At 34.8% G+C, this 17832-nt stretch overlaps 4 protein-coding genes across 5 annotated transcripts; 2 read left to right on the forward strand and 2 right to left on the reverse strand.

The window, feature by feature from the left end:
- Positions 1–231: 231 nt before the first annotated feature.
- Positions 232–4018, reverse strand: LOC106422724 (CBL-interacting serine/threonine-protein kinase 2-like). Its single transcript, XM_013863501.3, has one exon. The coding sequence runs from the start codon at positions 1740–1742 to the stop codon at positions 423–425; it is 1320 nt and encodes a 439-aa protein (XP_013718955.1). The 5' UTR covers positions 1743–4018; the 3' UTR covers positions 232–422.
- A 2452-nt stretch (positions 4019–6470) lies between these two features.
- On the forward strand, positions 6471–8619 carry LOC106422591 (40S ribosomal protein S4-1). The gene is made up of 5 exons (XM_013863370.3): positions 6471–6586; positions 6963–7040; positions 7129–7309; positions 7420–7517; positions 8020–8619. Exons 1-5 carry the CDS (start codon positions 6584–6586, stop codon positions 8446–8448), a joined length of 789 nt encoding a protein of 262 aa, XP_013718824.2. The 5' UTR covers positions 6471–6583; the 3' UTR covers positions 8449–8619.
- Positions 8620–9369: 750 nt separating this feature from the next.
- Positions 9370–11157, forward strand: LOC106422600 (probable WRKY transcription factor 26). Of its 2 annotated transcripts, XM_048746333.1 has the most exons (4): positions 9370–9665; positions 9852–10363; positions 10677–10805; positions 10881–11157. In XM_048746333.1, the coding sequence occupies exons 1-4, from the start codon at positions 9519–9521 to the stop codon at positions 11050–11052; spliced, it is 960 nt and encodes a 319-aa protein (XP_048602290.1). In that variant the 5' UTR covers positions 9370–9518; the 3' UTR covers positions 11053–11157.
- A 4881-nt stretch (positions 11158–16038) lies between these two features.
- LOC106422618 (gibberellin 20 oxidase 3) lies at positions 16039–17832 on the reverse strand. The gene is made up of 3 exons (XM_013863405.3): positions 17153–17832; positions 16572–16893; positions 16039–16484 (listed from the first exon to the last, which is right to left on the reverse strand). The coding sequence occupies exons 1-3, from the start codon at positions 17698–17700 to the stop codon at positions 16215–16217; spliced, it is 1140 nt and encodes a 379-aa protein (XP_013718859.1). The 5' UTR covers positions 17701–17832; the 3' UTR covers positions 16039–16214.

Genomic DNA, 17832 nt, shown 5'->3' on the forward strand with positions numbered 1-17832 from the left:
AATAGAAAAAGTGTTTTGGATTTGATAATAATGAATATACCAGATGAATGTAATTTTAAAAAAAGCTGCGGTATATGAATATGGTTTAGTATATAACCGACCGAAAACTAAACCGAACCAAACCAAAATAGATTTGGTTTTAGTATGATAGCTTTTTTTTGTAAACCGAAACCGAAATCCGGATTGAACACCCTAACCGTGAAACATAGTTTGTGAAATAAAACACTGTAAAAACTTTTATATACTTCACCAAGATTTTATCTTAATCACACCACATTCATAACATCCTTCCATTGTATCAACCAAAACCTCAATAAAACTCACAAACACTGCTCACATGAAACAAAACAAATGGTTAAAGAGCTCCTAATTTGTTACAACAATCAACTATCTATACAAATGGATGCATGCAAATAAAACCATTAGCCATGCAACACCAGCTCTTCCTCCTCCTTCTCCCCTTGCCAAACCCAAACAATATCAGCCAGAGCAGGCCTAAGATCCTCCTCCACCAGCTTCTGATACTCCACAGTATCCCCACTACATTTCTTCACTTCAACCAAGTGAAACGTCTCCGCCACTTGAAATATCTCCGCATCAATCAACAACTTCCCTTTCCTCCCCTCCTTCCCTCCTTCAAGTTTAAACAGCCCCGCCTCTTGCTTCCTTATCTTCATCTTCAGCCCCTTAGCCACCTCCTCCAGCTTACAAATAATCTCCGAAGCAGGCTTTCTAGACGTGAACTTAGACTCTTGCTTCTTGTGCACGTCTCCGAATAGTCCTCCTAGGTCAAACCCTGATGACAATGATATAATATCAAAAGCGTTTAAGCTTGTTAGGTTGGGAGGAGGAGGAGGCTCATGGCTTTCACTTTGACCTGAACCACCAGCCTCCATGGGATTAACCTCTCTAACTTGTTGCTTCTTGTGCTTTAAACCTTTCCTGAACCAAGAACTCTCCTTGATTCTTGACATGGTGATCCTCGTCTCATGGTTAGGATCCAGCATCTTACACAACAGCCTCTTAGCTTCAACGGGAAACCCACGTGGACACTTGAACTCTCCTTTACCAATCTTCACGTACATATCCATTAGATTTGCGTCGTAAAAAGGAAGATAACCAGCCAAAAGAACAAACAAGACAACCCCACAAGCCCAAACATCAGCTTTAGCACCATCATACGCTTCACGGTTAACAATCTCAGGACAAACATAAGCATGCGTACCACAAGATGTATGAAGCAAACCATCTTCCCGCTTAGACTCCTCAAGTGCACTTAAACCAAAGTCAGAAACCTTGAGGTTATCGTGCTCGTCAAGCAAGAGATTCTCCGGCTTAATGTCGCGGTGATACACTCCACGGCTATGACAAAAGTCAACCGCGTTGACGAGCTGATGAAAGTACTTCCAAGCGACTTTCTCACTCACTTTCCCCTTTGTGATCTTGTCGAAAAGCTCTCCGCCTTTGCAGTACTCTAGGATGAGGTAGATCTTTGTTTTTGTCGCCATGACTTCGAGTAGTTCGACGATGTTTGGGTGTTTGGCGAGGCTCATCACGGAGATCTCTCTCTTGATCTGCTCGCTGTGTCCAGGTTTCTTGATTTTTTCCTTGTCTATCATCTTGATAGCTACGCTCTCGTTGGTGTGGATGCTTCTTCCGTAATATACCTTGGCAAAGTGACCTTGACCTAGTAATCTTCCAACCTCGTATTTATCGGTTAATATACTTGGTTTGTTCTCCATCCTAATCGACACAAAAGTTCAAGAGTTAACAAGAAAGTGAGAAGCAAAACACAGAGAATCTTGTTCTTACCTCTTATGATATGATAAAGATGAGACTTATCTTTCAAGAAAACAAAAGAAGACGTGGGGATCTCTGCTTTTGACCTCTGGTTATCTCTGTCTTGGTTAGTTTATAATTGTGTTTTCGTGTTTCCTACGTGAGAAGGGAAACGAAACATTCAAGTTCAAAAAAAGAATGTATATACATATTCTCCTGTGGACTCGTCCACCTAACGCATATGTTTTTTTTTTTCGGAAGACAAAGTCTAAGTTTTGTTCGACTCGTAAGAAAGAAGCGCACATGAGAAAAGAGTAAACGTTACATTGTTTTATAAGGACTTGTGTTATAACATCATCTGCCTTCTCCTGGTATTGTACGGACAAAATACTAGGAAATGTATATTAAGTGCTCGATAAATACAATTTAAAAGGGCTTGTAGTGTTCACGCCTTAGAGGGATGTTGTTGATGGTCGTGTTACTTGTCTTCTTCATGTTCTTGCTACAATGGTTCACAGTATTGTTCTTTCTAAAACGGTTCACAATATCCTATGATCAGTGACCAGTCTATAATGTTTTTGTATTCTGTTTCTATGGTTAGTGTATGTTTTGAATGTTTTTATTTGTAAAATTTGCAGGCAAGGGGATTGAAGAAGCATTTGAAGAGGCTCAATACACGTTTTGATAAACTTTTTGGTCCCTTCGTACGTTTTCTTTGTCTCAAAAACTTGTTCATTTTTCTTGGTCTCTCTGTTCTTCTCTCTCTCTCTCTCTGACTCATAATCCTCAAAGATTGTTCTTCTCTCCGAGTTCCTCACAATCTTTTCTTGTTGAAATCACAGGTTTTGCCATCTCCAACGACAGGCACGGTTCCTTCAGAATCTCTGAACAACGGTTTACTCATCGACCAGAATGAAATCAAACCTGAAGATGCGAAGGATGCAGCATGATGCTTACTTCACCGCCAAGCAACAGTTATTCAATTAACGGCTTTTTAGAATTTCATTTTCTAAGATAAAGTTATAATGCCTTTTTTTATTAAGTTTTTTCTGTTTAGAAGGGTTAGGAGGTTTATAACCGACCCTTATTGTGTTTTTGATAATCATTTTTTTGAAAGATATTAATCAAGAGTTTTCTCTTAAGCCTTGTATTGATTCGATTTAATTCATATGTCTTGAGAACTTTGTGTTGATTTTGATTCAATACATCAGCTGAAGAAGTAATTATCTCTAGAGATTTCGATAAATCCGTAGATTTGAGCTGAGTTGAAACATTCAAGTACAGAAAAAACATATACATATATTGTCCTTTGGACTCGTCCACCTAACGCACATTGTTTTATAAGGACTTGATGACACATTCTCTGCTTCCTCCTGCCATTGTACGGACAAAACATTAAGAAAAGGAAGTTAGAAGGGCTTGTAATGTTCACACCTTGGAGGGATTGTTCATATTGGTCATGTTTCTTGTATTCTTTCATGTTCCTGCTACAACGGTTCACATTGTTGTTCTAGTTATTGTACATCCTGCAAAACCACACTTTAGTTGCTCGTCCTACTATCTTCATATACATCTCCATTACATTAGAATCATGAAATTGAGAAGCAAAGTCCCGAATGAAGCGGATTCGATCGATTAGTTTTATCAAATAAATCTATAATTATTTAAATGAATTATTATTTTAAATATTTATTTTATAGTATTACTAAAAATTAAAATATATTGATATAAACATGATTTTGAGAGTTTATGTAATATTTTTAAATTTAAATTTTATAAAATTTTATCTAAAATAACGTCGTTTTGATAAATTAACGAATGACTAACACCTTTGATGATCAACTTATATAAACACAATTTTAAAAATTTATGTACTGTTTTTAAATTTAGCTTAGTTCAGTGTGGAATATGCACTGTTATAAAATCCGAGAAGAAAAAAATATGACACGTAAAGTTTATATAGTGTTTTAAAAATTTTATTTAATTTAGTATAGAAAATGTAATACTATCTATATATATAAAGTTGGGTTATGCTCTCTCCTTAGCCCTCCACATCATCAGGAAGCATGGGGCTTTTGTTGACACGTGGCACTCCTAACAACGTATGTTATTCACTTTGATTTTTCTTTTTAACCTAACCAACCGTCGCCGTTCCAAATCCTCTTCTCAGCGATTCAAATCAAAAACGGCAGTCTTTACGGAATTGAACCCTCAATACCCACAACTTCATCTTGCTTCTTTACTTCTTCTTCAAGCTCGCTCATGGAGTATATATATAGAGGGTTTGAGCGTCTTCACAATCATCTATTTTGTCTGCCTTTAATGGCATAACCCTAAAGCTCTCTCACCAATATCCGATAATGGCTAATCAACAGCTCCGATTCTCAGAGCTCAAGATAGGCCGTAGTATAAATTTTGTGTCAAGATAGGAGGAAAGTCGATGGGTCTCGATCTGATCCTGCTTGATGGATAGGTAACTACTATAAATTTTGATGTACGTTAAAAACCATTAGGACCTTCTAAGAATAACATCTCACGGGGTAAGCCTCACCTGATGATGGTATCCTTTGTTTAGGCATTTCGATCTCTGTTCTTTGTTTATTCGTCTCTTTGTCTTTTATTGTTTGCGTTATTGGATTTATATCTCGACGATGTAATTCGATTTTCATCGGGGGATGGGGGCTTAAGATTGTTTGGTATCGCGTAGATAACCAGCACTTGATATCTCCGTCGCGACCTTTCACTCTCGAGAGACAGTAGCTTTTCGTCATGGTGAATTCTCAAACCCACTCGAGAATCGGGATGGTACGCGTCGAATTCTTCTTCCAAAATTTGTGTTTATATATCTGCCCATTTTACTTCCTTCTGTGCAGGCAGAACATGAACAAGAAGCTATTAGGCAGAGGAAAATGCAAGAGCTGATGGCTCAACATGGCACTGTAACTTCTAATTTCTAATAACCTTCACGTATGCCAGTTCTGTTTTTTTTTTCAATTGAGAAAAATTGCATTTTGTGACTCATTGTGAACTAACCTGATGTGCAGGGGAAGCATGCAATCATCAGAATCCAGATCAATAGAAAGCGCAAGAAAATGCTAAGAGGTGTATCGTTTGTTATCTATTAGTTGAAAAAAACTCTATGTTGAGCTAAACTATTCTCTGATTGGAACGTATGTTTAGGGAAGCTGATGAACGTAGAAAAGTGATGCTTAGTCAAATGTTATCTTCCCAAGCGCGAGAGAGAAGTATTTCCCATAAAAAATGCTTTGGAATTCGTCTTTCTTCTCTTCATTTGTTTCTTGTGACTTAGAGTTAAACAATATCATTGAGTTTAAATTTGCCTCGGATGTGTTAACAGATCCAGTGGTATTGTGCGGTTGACGACGATTAGGAAGAAAAAAATTAGGATGTGCTTTTTATATGTATGGAGATCTCACTGTTGAGCTGGTGATGTTGAGTTGGTGAGTTCACTGTCGCATGTTCATTCTGAGTGAATCTTAATGGTCTTCCAAATGGTAGGATGAGATAAGAGAGTAATCAGAAACTGGAACTCTGTATTTTTTTTTGGCATTTCCTATGTGAACCATCTCTATCTTCATTTTCATTTTTCTCATGATTTTTTCCCAAGTTCTTTGCTTATTATCTGACTTTTTTGCTAATGAATACATTCTCTAATCATGATTGATGCAAATAAATATTTGTAATTCTCTTGGTTGTGAACGATTGATGCTGCTCCATCATCTTCTTCACAAAAAAAATCAAAGATCAAACTAAATACTAAAACAATCATTTGTCTAATAGGTGACGCTATCGTGCAACTTTTCTGCCAACATATCCATACATTTCTTTTTTTATTGTTGCTAAAAATATCTAATACATTTCCTAACGATTGATTTACAACCTTCCTAAAACTATGTGATAACCTAAAATACAATGGTCTTAGTTAGCTTTGACACTCAAGTTGTTAATTGTTATAATTGAAGAGCAAGGGGACAATCTTTTTTTTTTCCTTTTTGTCAACAGCAAGGAGACAATCTAACCAACATAGATGGATCAGTCTACAAATGTTACTGTTTGCTCTCTCTATATTTTATTTCTAACTAATTTAGGTATACATAAATTAGTTTTAAGGAATATAAAAAGAGTATTTTTCAATTTCTATTACGAACAAAAATGAACATATCTATTTAATATAAATCCGATGAATGAATTGAGGTCTAGAAATATATTAATTTTTTCAAGGTTAATTTTATGCAAGAAAACAAATTTGGTGAATAGATATTGTTCTAACATGTTATATAAATCATTACATTTTATTTAATTTTTTTATTCAATAATTTATGTTCACTAAAAATCCCTTAATGGCTCTTTTAATTTAAACCAACAAATTTAATATAATCTTAAATTAAAATATATTTATTATTTTAAATTTTAATTAATTAAAATAATTAAAATATTAAATATTTTTATCGTAGACTCACCCGCCCGTAGGGCGGGCTAACCCCTAGTACATACAATATTCCGCGTAAATTTCACAGGGCATTTAGTAGTGCTCACTGCTCAGCTCATCTTCTCGAGTTAATTTAGTCTTGTTTTCTGGGCCGAAGAAGCGAAATAAGATCAGACCCTTGGTTAGTTCAGATTTGTTAATGGGCCTGAAATAATTAAATAAGCCCAATAATTATATGAGTGAACAAATCTAGGGGTTACATTTTTCTTTTGATATATAATCGCTGAGAGAGCCGGGAACTGCCGCCACTGAGAGGAAGAAGTCGTCGTCGTCCGCTCCGAAGCAACTGCAAACATGGTTCGTCCAAATCTATTGCTTTTCTCTTAGCTTATGTTTCTCTGTGTCTCTTGTATATTCAGTGATTGCTCAGCTCTGCATAGACATGTACATTCAAACTATGAGCGTTTTGTTAGTCTCCTAGGATCAGTGGCCACTCTAGTTTACTCGTAATCTAGCGAATGTTATGTTTTAGGACCGAACACTGACTGCAATGTTCTGTTGTCTTTGAAAATTGAGCTTCTTGGGAATGTCCTTATGACAAGACTCTATCAAATGTGATAGTTTTGTATTAATTTATTTGGTTGGTAAAAAATAATAATAATAATAATAAAAAGTATTTGATTGGTTCCTTGACTTGTGTATGTTTTGAATAGTTGTATTGTAAATTTTGCAGGCAAGGGGATTGAAGAAGCATTTGAAGAGGCTCAATGCTCCCAAGCATTGGGATCTTGACAAACTTGGTGGTGCCTTCGTACGTTTTCCTAATCTCAAAACATGTGTTTCAAATACCATTCATTATAAATACACTGTAACATGTTGTCTTAAACTGTTTCTCGCAGGCTCCCAAGCCCTCTTCTGGACCTCACAAGTCTAGGGAGTGCCTCCCTCTCGTCCTGATCATCAGGAACAAGTTGAAGTACGCTTTGACATACCGTGAGGTCATCTCCATCCTCATGCAAAGGCATATCCAAGTCGATGGAAAAGTCAGGACTGACAAGACTTACCCTGCTGGCTTCATGGGTACGGCTCTCTCTCTCTTCTGGTTTATTAAACCACATTTATGATGATCAATAGCCTAAGCTGCTGCATTTTGATCAATAGCCTAAGCTGCTGCATTTTGATGTAAATAGATGTTGTTTCCATCCCAAAGACGAATGAGAACTTCCGTCTTCTGTATGACACCAAGGGACGTTTCCGTCTCCACTCCATTAGGGACGAGGAAGCCAAGGTATTATACTGCATTTTCTTTTAAATCTTGCCTATATGTGAGTAGTATTAATTTTATTTAAAAAAAAAGAATGCAAAATTGTTGAATTATATTATATTGTATAAAGAATTTACTGAAAACCTATTATTTGTAGAATCATACTAAGTTTTAAGGCCACCTTTTTAATGCTTGCGTATACGTGAGTAGTATTAATTTTATTTAAAATAAAGAATTCAAAACTGTTGAATTTTATAAAGAATTTAATTAAAAACTCTTATTTATAGAATAATATTAAGTATTAGGCCACCTTTTTAAATCTTGCCTATATGTGATAAGTATAAATTTTATTAAAAAAGAATGCAAAACTCTTGAATTATATTATATAAAGAATTTAATTAAAAACTTGTATTTATAGAATAATATTAAGTATTAAAGCCACGAATAAGCGTTTTGACCAATAGCAACACATATTACATTTTGACCTTGTTGATTGAGAATTATGTTGATTTGTTTCGTTGTGTAGTTCAAGCTATGCAAGGTTAGGACCATCCAGTTCGGACAAAAGGGAATCCCTTACCTCAACACATACGACGGTCGCACCATCCGTTACCCCGACCCGCTCATCAAACCCAATGACACCATCAAGCTCGACCTCGAGGAGAACAAGATTGTTGAGTTCATCAAGTTTGACGTCGGTAACGTTGTGATGGTGACTGGTGGCAGGAACAGAGGGCGTGTTGGTGTGATTAAGAACCGTGAGAAGCATAAGGGAAGCTTTGAGACGATTCATATTCAAGACTCTACGGGACATGAGTTTGCCACGAGGTTGGGCAATGTGTTTACTCTGGGGAAAGGAACAAAGCCGTGGGTGTCTCTTCCAAAGGGTAAAGGTATTAAGCTGACTATCATTGAGGAAGCTAGGAAGAGGCTTTCTGCCCAACAAGCTGCTTAAATGTTGAATCATCCAAGACCGTTTGTTACCTTCTTGCTTCAGTTTTGAGCTTATTCCTAATTCATGTTTCTTGCTTGCAAAACCCCATAAGAAAAAAAAAACAGCTGAGCATTTTAGAGCGTTTTGTATTATTTGTACGGACTTTTTAAAGTAATTTACTCTTCAAAATCATTTACTTGTGATATACTATTACAAGTAAAATGCTGCTGCAATGTTAATAATCATTTACTTGTGATATACTATTACAAGAAAAATGATGCTGCAATGTTAATGAATCTTGTATTATGTTTTAATCTAGGGAAAACAGCCAAAGTGTATTTAATATTTTAAATTTAAGCCAAAAAGGTTTTAACTATAAACCTGACACTTTAATTATCAAATGATTTTTTTTTGTTAATTAAGTCATTTTAAATCCATTAAAATTTAATGGTTAAATTTGTTAATGAATATCTAACGTTGATTTTTTTGACGGGTTTAAAATGGTTTGATCAACAAAAATATATATATAAAATTAACTGAAAATTTGGTAATAAAATGACGGGTTCGTAAATTATTTTTTTTTTCTCGTTTAAATTTGAAAGTTGGGATTATTTTGATTTTTTTTCCTCTAGTCTAATATGTACATTCAAACAATGAAAGTGAGATTTTGATTTGTACTAGTTTGTCCAGGCTAATAAGGACTTCTACCGTGGACTCAACAAAGTCAAGCTCCAAACATAGAATGACAAATCTTTTCAAACCATCTCATAAGTTAAGTATGAACCACTCCTTTGCTTTACATTCTTGTGTTTGTCCATTTATGAATTATATACGTTTTATTTGTTTGTAAGCTGTAACGTTCAGTGATTGTGGAGCTACAAAACAAAATATGTTAGCCGCCTTATAAAAGTCAAACATCTGAGTGTTTTAACTAAACACGCTTCACACTAAGTCACATGTAATAAACCCTTTATAATTGCTTGATCTTTCCCTCTCTCACTTAGTCAAATATCATTCCCTTAGTTTCCTGGAAACTTCCTCCTCTGCAGTAAAGAAAAGAAGAAGAAGAGTATCACATACAGTAACCATTGATGGCCTCTTTCAACCAGCAAAGATCTGTTCCTAAGTTCAAGTCAGCAACACCGTCTCCACTTCCTCTCTCTTCCTACTTCTCTATGCCTCCTGGTCTTACTCAAGCCGACCTTCTTGACTCTCCTCTTCTCTTCACTTCCTCTAACGTATGTTCCCTTCTCTCTTATCGCTTGAAACTATTTTCTCCCATTTGACTTCAAGAACCCATTTGTCTTTTTCTTGGGATTGTAACAACTTAATGTAATAACTAATAAGTGAAGTTTCCTGTTCTTTTAGTTAAGAAAAGCAACTCCTGTCTGGTTCATTACTCTTGTCTTCTGTCTGGTTCACAGGTTTTGCCATCTCCAACGACAGGCACGTTTCCTTTGGAATCTCTGAACTGGAAGAACAACGGTTTGCTTACCAACCGGAATGAAATCAAAGCTGAAGATGGGAAGGAGGAGCACTTTGATTTTGCCTTCACTACCATCCAGACATCTCCTCCTTTGTTCCTATCTCATTTTCAGACAGAAGATCAGCGTTCAACCCAAGTGGATGTACCCAAATTTGAGTCATCAGGTAACAAAACCTCTGAAGATGGATACAACTGGAGAAAATACGGACAGAAGCAAGTCAAAGGAAGCGAAAACCCTAGGAGTTACTTCAGATGCACGTATCCAAACTGCCTCACAAAGAAGAAAGTAGAGACTTCTCTTGTGAAGGGTCATGTCACTGAGATTGTCTATAAAGGAAGCCACAATCATCCCAAACCTCAGTTCACTAAGAGGTCAGCTTCCACTGCAGCAACAAATGACGTCAGTTCTCATCAGAGTGGTGGTGAAGATAACGTAGATGCCAAAAGAGGGTAAGTAAAATCATACTCACTCCGTATCATATTAGTTGTCGTTATCATATTAGTTGTCGTTGTAGAATTAAATTTTCGATACAAAATAAGTGTTGATTTAGAATTTCAATAGAAAATTTATTAACATTATTCCAGTCTATTTTTTTAATTGGTTAAAATGTGGCTAATGATGTTTTTATTTAGAAAATATACAAAATTAAATATTTCTTAATTGTGTACACAAATCTAAAATGACGTTTAAAATGGAAAGGAAGGAGTCTGTCAAAAGTGAGAAAACAATGAGATGTGATTTGGATTGTTTGTATTAATGCAGGAAAAGAGAAGAGGCTGTGAAGGAGCCAAGAGTGGTAGTTCAGACAACAAGTGATATAGACATTCTTGACGATGGTTATAGATGGAGAAAGTATGGTCAGAAAGTCGTTAAAGGCAATCCAAATCCAAGGTTTTGTTTCTTTTTTTGTTCTCAACTTCAGTTACAAGGAGGCGCTTATTTACCTAAAACGTGTGATGCACGCAGGAGCTATTACAAGTGCACCTTCACAGGATGTTGCGTAAGGAAGCAAGTGGAGAGAGCATTCCACGACGCAAAGTCAGTGATCACTACTTACGAAGGAAAGCATAACCACCAAATCCCAAACCCAAAGAAGACGTCACACCTCAACATGATCTCAGACTGTGTCAGCTTTTAGTTTTTTTCAGAACGTTATGTAACAAATGATGTAATAAACATAGAAAAGGCACATGCTATTAGCTGACATTTTGAAGTAAAGGCAAATCCATTCACTTTCTTTATATATTTCGTCCCTCTGATGGTGGCTGTGGCCATCCACGGTGCGTTTCGTGCACCTGAAGATTTGTTTCTTGAGGAACAAGAAACCATTGGATCAGGTCTTTTCAACTTCTTTAACCAAAAAACTGCCTCAAAGGCAGCTGTTATCATCTCTGCATATCCAACCTGCACATCCAAATCCAACAACTCTGTTTTCATACATTGTAAACGCTAAAGGCATATCTTTGAAGCCGTTGACTGAGTTCCAATCACAGTCTCAATCCTGTGAAGCCCCTATTAAGCTTATCCACCAGTGAAACAATATAGTCCTATAATAAAAATTATTAAAAGACCCGTTGAGCTAACCCCAATTTTAGAAGGCCCATGAGCCTGATTCCAATCTACTTATACAAAGACCCATGTTTCTTAAGGCCCGTGAAGGAACAAAGTAAAATCACGTCTAAATCAACCTCAAATGCTATGTGTGTGTAAATACATCATAGGAAAGACAAAAAAAAAAAACGTATAAAATAGAATAAGTTTGCTACAACGATCCAAACTAATTTAAATATTTAAAATTTTGATATCACAGTATCTATAAAATCCAATGGGTCGAGATTCAAGAAAATCATTTAAAATAATTATGTAAGAACCCTTTCCTCGACGTAATCTCTGGCCATTTACAATTTAGTTTTTCGCTGAAGACAAAGACGATGGAAAAGACAAAACGACCCGAGGTATAAACAATACAAGTCATCTCTTACGTAAGCATAAAGTTAAATTAAGGAAAAATACAATCTCCACATTGTCATTTCAGAAAAATACAAATTTTGAAATATTGGGTCTCGTGAGAAACATATATAGATATTTGTTTATACATATATGTCTATTTTATGGCCTAACTCCAAACTCACTAGGTTAAAACATTAGTAATTGATTGTGACTATACTGGGTGACCACATTGTATTGTATTTGGAACGATCTTGTTGTTGATCATATAAGACATCATGCAATGTCATTTCAATACTCATCATCTAATTAAGTCATTTGTTTGACCACAAGATAATGTACGTATATCTACTCCAATTTTTTTGATAAGGCGTAACAAATTGTCATCTCGTTTAACACAGTGCCTTATTTTCAATGAATTTTGTTAGTGAGTGAGATTGAGTGTTTATTAACTCTAGTCAAATAGAGAGAGTTCTACATGATTTGAACAAATTTTTACCAGTAATTGGACGTGTATCAATGTTCGACCTGTATGCTTGGTATAGAGAAATATATTTATGGGAAAATGGATTTTGGAATTTACCTTTCTAAATTTCCGGTTTTTGTACCATCTTCTTCGGAAACGTACAAAATACATTTTCATGAAATATCTCAAATGATATACATTCTGACAATGTATCATTACATTAAAAGCGATATAACTGAGAGATATTTGTTTTTTTTTTTGAGAAAAAAATTGAAGGCAATAATTTTGTACCTGTTAACCTGTATTCTTTATTTTTGTGGTTCAAAAACAAAAAAATCTTTATTTTTGAAAAGGGTCTCGCTACACCATTATTATGTATTTACGTCTTTATTTGTCTTTTTCCAATAACATTAAAGTAAGCTAGGGTTCGAATGCTTGTATCGTGTACAGTTTCTAAGAAGTAGCTACAAAAAATCTACAGTTAAATAGGAGATACCCCAAATCAAAGGTTGTGATAGTGAGAGAGCATCAAGTTTTTTGTTGAATTATTGTATCATAAATTATAGAATCCAATCCCAAAAGAAGAAAACGGAGAGAAATGTGAAAATACTAGATAAGAAATACAGTCGTGTAGCTGGGACTGGATAGATATCACTGTCGTGAAGTGTGTAATTGAGACGGCAGAAAGGAGACAGCAGAGAGATTGCACGTGAAGCACGTGAATAGAGCCTGGTTTACCTTATGTGAAGTAGGGGATGGCCCATTGGGCCTTTTTCAGATGGTTACGTTTCTTCATTTATCTATCTAATTATTTATACGTGCAATAAATATATAAAACAAAATTCACGCTTAATGTGGCTTGTCCTTTCTTAATCAATAGGCTTTCCTTTTATGATTTGATTCATAGCTTTTTTTAGGGGTGGGCACTTTACCCGATATCCGAAGTGGCACCCGAACCCGATCCGAAAAACCCGAACCAAAATCCGACCGAAGTAGCAAAATACCCGAACGGGTATTGAATTAGGAGAGATTGGATACCCGAACCCGAATGGATAATATCCGAACCCGAATGGATATCCGAAGATAACCGAACATATGTATAATTAACCTTATATTTCTAGTTTACATCTCTTATTTTATATAAAATATTTATATTAATACTACACATACTTTAAGTTCATATGATATACATGCAATTACGGAAAAAATGATTTGGTACTCACTTAAAAAGCATGTCAAGTTTTTTTATTTCAAAAATTAACAAAAAGTTACATCCAAAATTTTAAAACAATAACTAAATTAATGCATTTTTAGTTTTAAAATGTTATGTCCAAATCTATTAACCATTTAATCTATTAAAAATAAAATAAAAAGTTAAGTAAAATTTATATTCTTAAATACAAGAAATTTAAGAAATGAAAAATTTAATTTTTTTTCAAAATCTAAATATCCGAACCCGGTCCGAAATAACCGAAACCGAACTAAAAATACCCGAACCCGACCCGAAATATAGAAATACCCGAACGGGTCCTACACCTCTATACCGAAATACCCGAAAATCCGAAATACCCGATCCGAACCCGAACGGGTACCCGAACGCCCACCCCTAGCTTTTTTGGTCAAACAACTTGGTTCATAGTAGGGGTGGGCCAAAAAAAACAAACCGAACCGAGTAAAATTACCGAAACCGATTCAAACCGAACCAAAATCTATTTTAAACCATTCGGTTGAAGATTTTTCCAACTGAACCGAACCGAAAAACCGATGTGTTTTATAATTATTTAAATTAAAAATATTAGTAATACGAATATACTAAAATTTTAATACCAAACCAACCTATTTTCCATTTTTCATTCATTAACATATATTCTCCTAACCTAATATGTAATCATCAAAATATTTGATTTAATAATATAGAAAATCTGTATTTTTATATTCTTATATATGTAAATATGGATGGTAAATCTAAACCTAAAATCTAAAGCACATTTTATTAAAAATAAAAGTTTTTCTCCATAGTGTCACATGAAAGATAATTTATTGCAGGCTTTTTAGTATAATGATATAAGAGACATTACTAGTGATGTTTTTTTAGTTAACTTTTTTTAAATTTTTATACTTTTGTGACTTTTTAAAAAGTTTTTGTTTCAGTTTTATATAGAATTTAGTTCACATAGTTATGTTTAAGTAATTTATGATTTAAAACATAATTTTTCTTACACAAAATTAAACTAAGAAATCTAATTAAATTGTCCAAATAACAAACTGAACCGAACCAAATACAACTGAACCAAATATAAACCGAACCGAACATAAACCAAACTAAACCAAACCAAACTTATGGTTTATTTCAGTTGGAAAAATACTAAAACCAAACTAACTAAGCCGAACCGAACCGAGAAAATAACCGAAGTGTCCATCCCTAGTTCATAGTATTGTTGGTGATAAATATCATAACAAATTTCTTGCAAAAAGAAAGTTTAAACAAACTTATTGCGTACTATAGCTACATTTACATATTTGTAGGATGTAAACTAGAGACAAAAAGTACACATTAAAATATCAAAAATTTACAAGTGATGCTTGCTATCAAGCCTAAGATATATAGGATTTTTATAAGCTAATGTTTTGGCACCCTAAATTAATATTTTGGATATCCATATGAATTTTCGTATGCAGGAAAAAAAAATACAATTATTACATCATTGGAGTTATGCTACATATGGTTTGTTTGTTTGTTTTGTTCTAAAGAGCATCTCCAACCTTTATATTTACTTTATAATAGAATTTGAAGTACCCCGCTCTATTTTCTATTTCAAATAAAATGAATTTACATATATATATAATATTTCTTATCATATTACATTTTATTTCCAAGAAAATAAAAGAAGAAGACAAAAAAGCAAGTACGTTGTCTTCTTGCATGGCACAAGTACAACCATCCAAACCTCCTATAGATTTAGAGATACACACATTACATAGTGGAATCTATTTCTTTCTTATCTCGTGGTCGAATCGAATTTTGTTTTTCACTGTTTTATCAATTCTCTCACTGAATGGAATCTAAAATTCGTGTGTGGAGTGAAAAAATGGATAGTGGAAACAGCAAATACCATTCATAATTCCAAAAGTAGGACCATGGTTTGGATCTATTATTAGTTTTCGTTTTTAGCCTTGATACAATGTTCGGTCTTATAGTATATATTAAAACACGATCGCAGCCTAGTAACGACGCACAATCTTCTGCTGTTTTTTTCCTATACATTTGCAATATATTGATGTTTTTATCTGGTATATTTAATAGTATAAATCGACACTTAAAGATGTCTTTTATAATTATCTTTGGGGACATTTTTTAAAATATGTAGCCTGATATCCACTTGGTCTTGTTGACAACCTTAATATTGACATTTTGGATTTATGTTTTAAACCGTTTGTGTTTTTATTACTTGTGTATCCTTTGAGGCTTTGATGTCCAAATTGCATATTAGTTAATGTTATTGTCAATGTTTATATGTTAGTAGTCTAATGGTTGAATCGTCTTTAATCTTTAAGTACCTGGTGTGGAATTAATATTAACTGTTTGTTAAATCATATAACCATTTTATTTTTCAAATGACTGAAATAATAATTTAAATTAATGCTATATTCTATGAGTACTATTTTTAATTTAATGAAGTAATAAATAGAAATCATCACTAAATGATAACATCACCAATGAAGTACATATATTTATTTATATGCAAATTTTATCTTACACCAACCACCATAAACAAGATAATAAATAATCAAAGCAAAAGACAAAAGGCTCCTTATCTGAGTGATATCTCCTGTCTCTTGAGAAAATCTACAAGTCAACTTATGGACCACATCATTGTCTCCTTGTTTTAGAAACTTCTTCTGTTCTTAAGCCAATTTGAGAACTCTTCAAGAGTGTTCATGTCTGATCTATAATGCTTTTGTGTGAACTCAAGAAACATAGACCATGTAAAATCAGGATACTCTCTTTCACCAGACATCATTCTTACTAGTTCTTCTGGTGGCTTCACTATTTTGTCTCCTTTCGGGCATAGGAAGAATGCAAACGTCTTCCTAGCCTTCTCGCTGTTCACCACCGCTCGATGTAAACAACTCTTGTATATACCATTCGTTAAAGCCTAATTATAAGACACAAAAAATGTTAAAAGTTTCTTGTCATTTAATTTACTAATACATGCACTGGTCATCATAATAATTATAAGTACCATGAAGGTGTCGCCTATATTGACCACGACTGATTGAGGGTTAGGAGGAATGGATTGCCATTTGTTGTCCACGAAAACTTGAAGACCATCGACTTGGTCTTGATGAAGTATTGTTAGAGATGTTGGGTCGCAGTGAGGTCCTGTCCCTAATGCAAGCTCCGGTTGCTTGCACTGCGGGTAGTAATTCAACCGTAATATCGACTCGCTGTCTTCAAAAAAGTCTCTAAAATGTCCCCTCTCGATCCCAAGACTCATTCCAAGAAGCTCCATGATCTTTAGTGAGAGAATGTTCATGGCCTCAGCGTATTCTTGATAAACCTTTCTGCATGGATAAAACAAATCAATTATGTTGGTAACAAGTTAGAACCGGTTCTGGACATGGTGAGGTGAAACATTATTTTTGGATTTTCAAATATTTATTAGTTAATAATACACAAATAGACCTGAACCTCCAAATTATTATTATTTTTTAATATTATTAAAATTTTTACTAAATTATTTTTGGCCCCAAAGTTTTAATAGTGATGTGTCTTTTTGGATATTCGAAAGAAAGTTTCAAAAATAGTTGCTAATATGATTACCCGAAATCTTCATATTCATCTCCCATTTTTTCAGAAACAAAGTCTTTGATGTTTTGGGAATGGCACTTCTCCTCGGGAGAGAACTTAAACGACAGCGTTTCCTTCCACGGGAGCTTAGAGGAGTATCTCCCAACGAAGCTACTAGCGTAACCGGAGCTCTCGCCCCACGTCCTCTTGGCCTTCTGTTTCTCAGAAGCGGGTGCCTTAAAGAAAGAGTCCATGGATAGATGGGCACGAGACAAGAGCGTGTCATCGACGCCATGGTTAGTGACTAGGAAGAAACCATGTTTCTTTGAAGCCTCAGAGACGAGTCTAGTAGCCTCCGAGACTAAGAACGGGTCACCAGAGAGGAAACCGTCGAGGTCTATGAGAGGGACTTGGAGAGGTTGAACATCCGAGGAAGGTTTCTCGTGGTCGGGCCATACGAACTGTTGAGGTATGTGGTTAGACTGCTGGTTCAGGAAATTTGCATCGAAGATTGAAGGATCCTCTTTGGTTTTGTTTTCACTGAATCTTTGAGGGAGAGCTGTGATGCATCCCATTGCCATTTATGTATAGATATAGTAATGGAAATGAAATAAAGGTTCTTTAGTAGATATATAAACGAATAAACGTTAAGGGACTTATTTATTTATGGTCTTATAAGTGGAGAAGAAAAGATTGATATGTTGCTCAAAAAA

The sequence above is a fragment of the Brassica napus genome, chromosome C2 (genome assembly GCF_020379485.1).
Source record: "Brassica napus cultivar Da-Ae chromosome C2, Da-Ae, whole genome shotgun sequence".
Taxonomy (NCBI): domain Eukaryota; kingdom Viridiplantae; phylum Streptophyta; class Magnoliopsida; order Brassicales; family Brassicaceae; genus Brassica; species Brassica napus.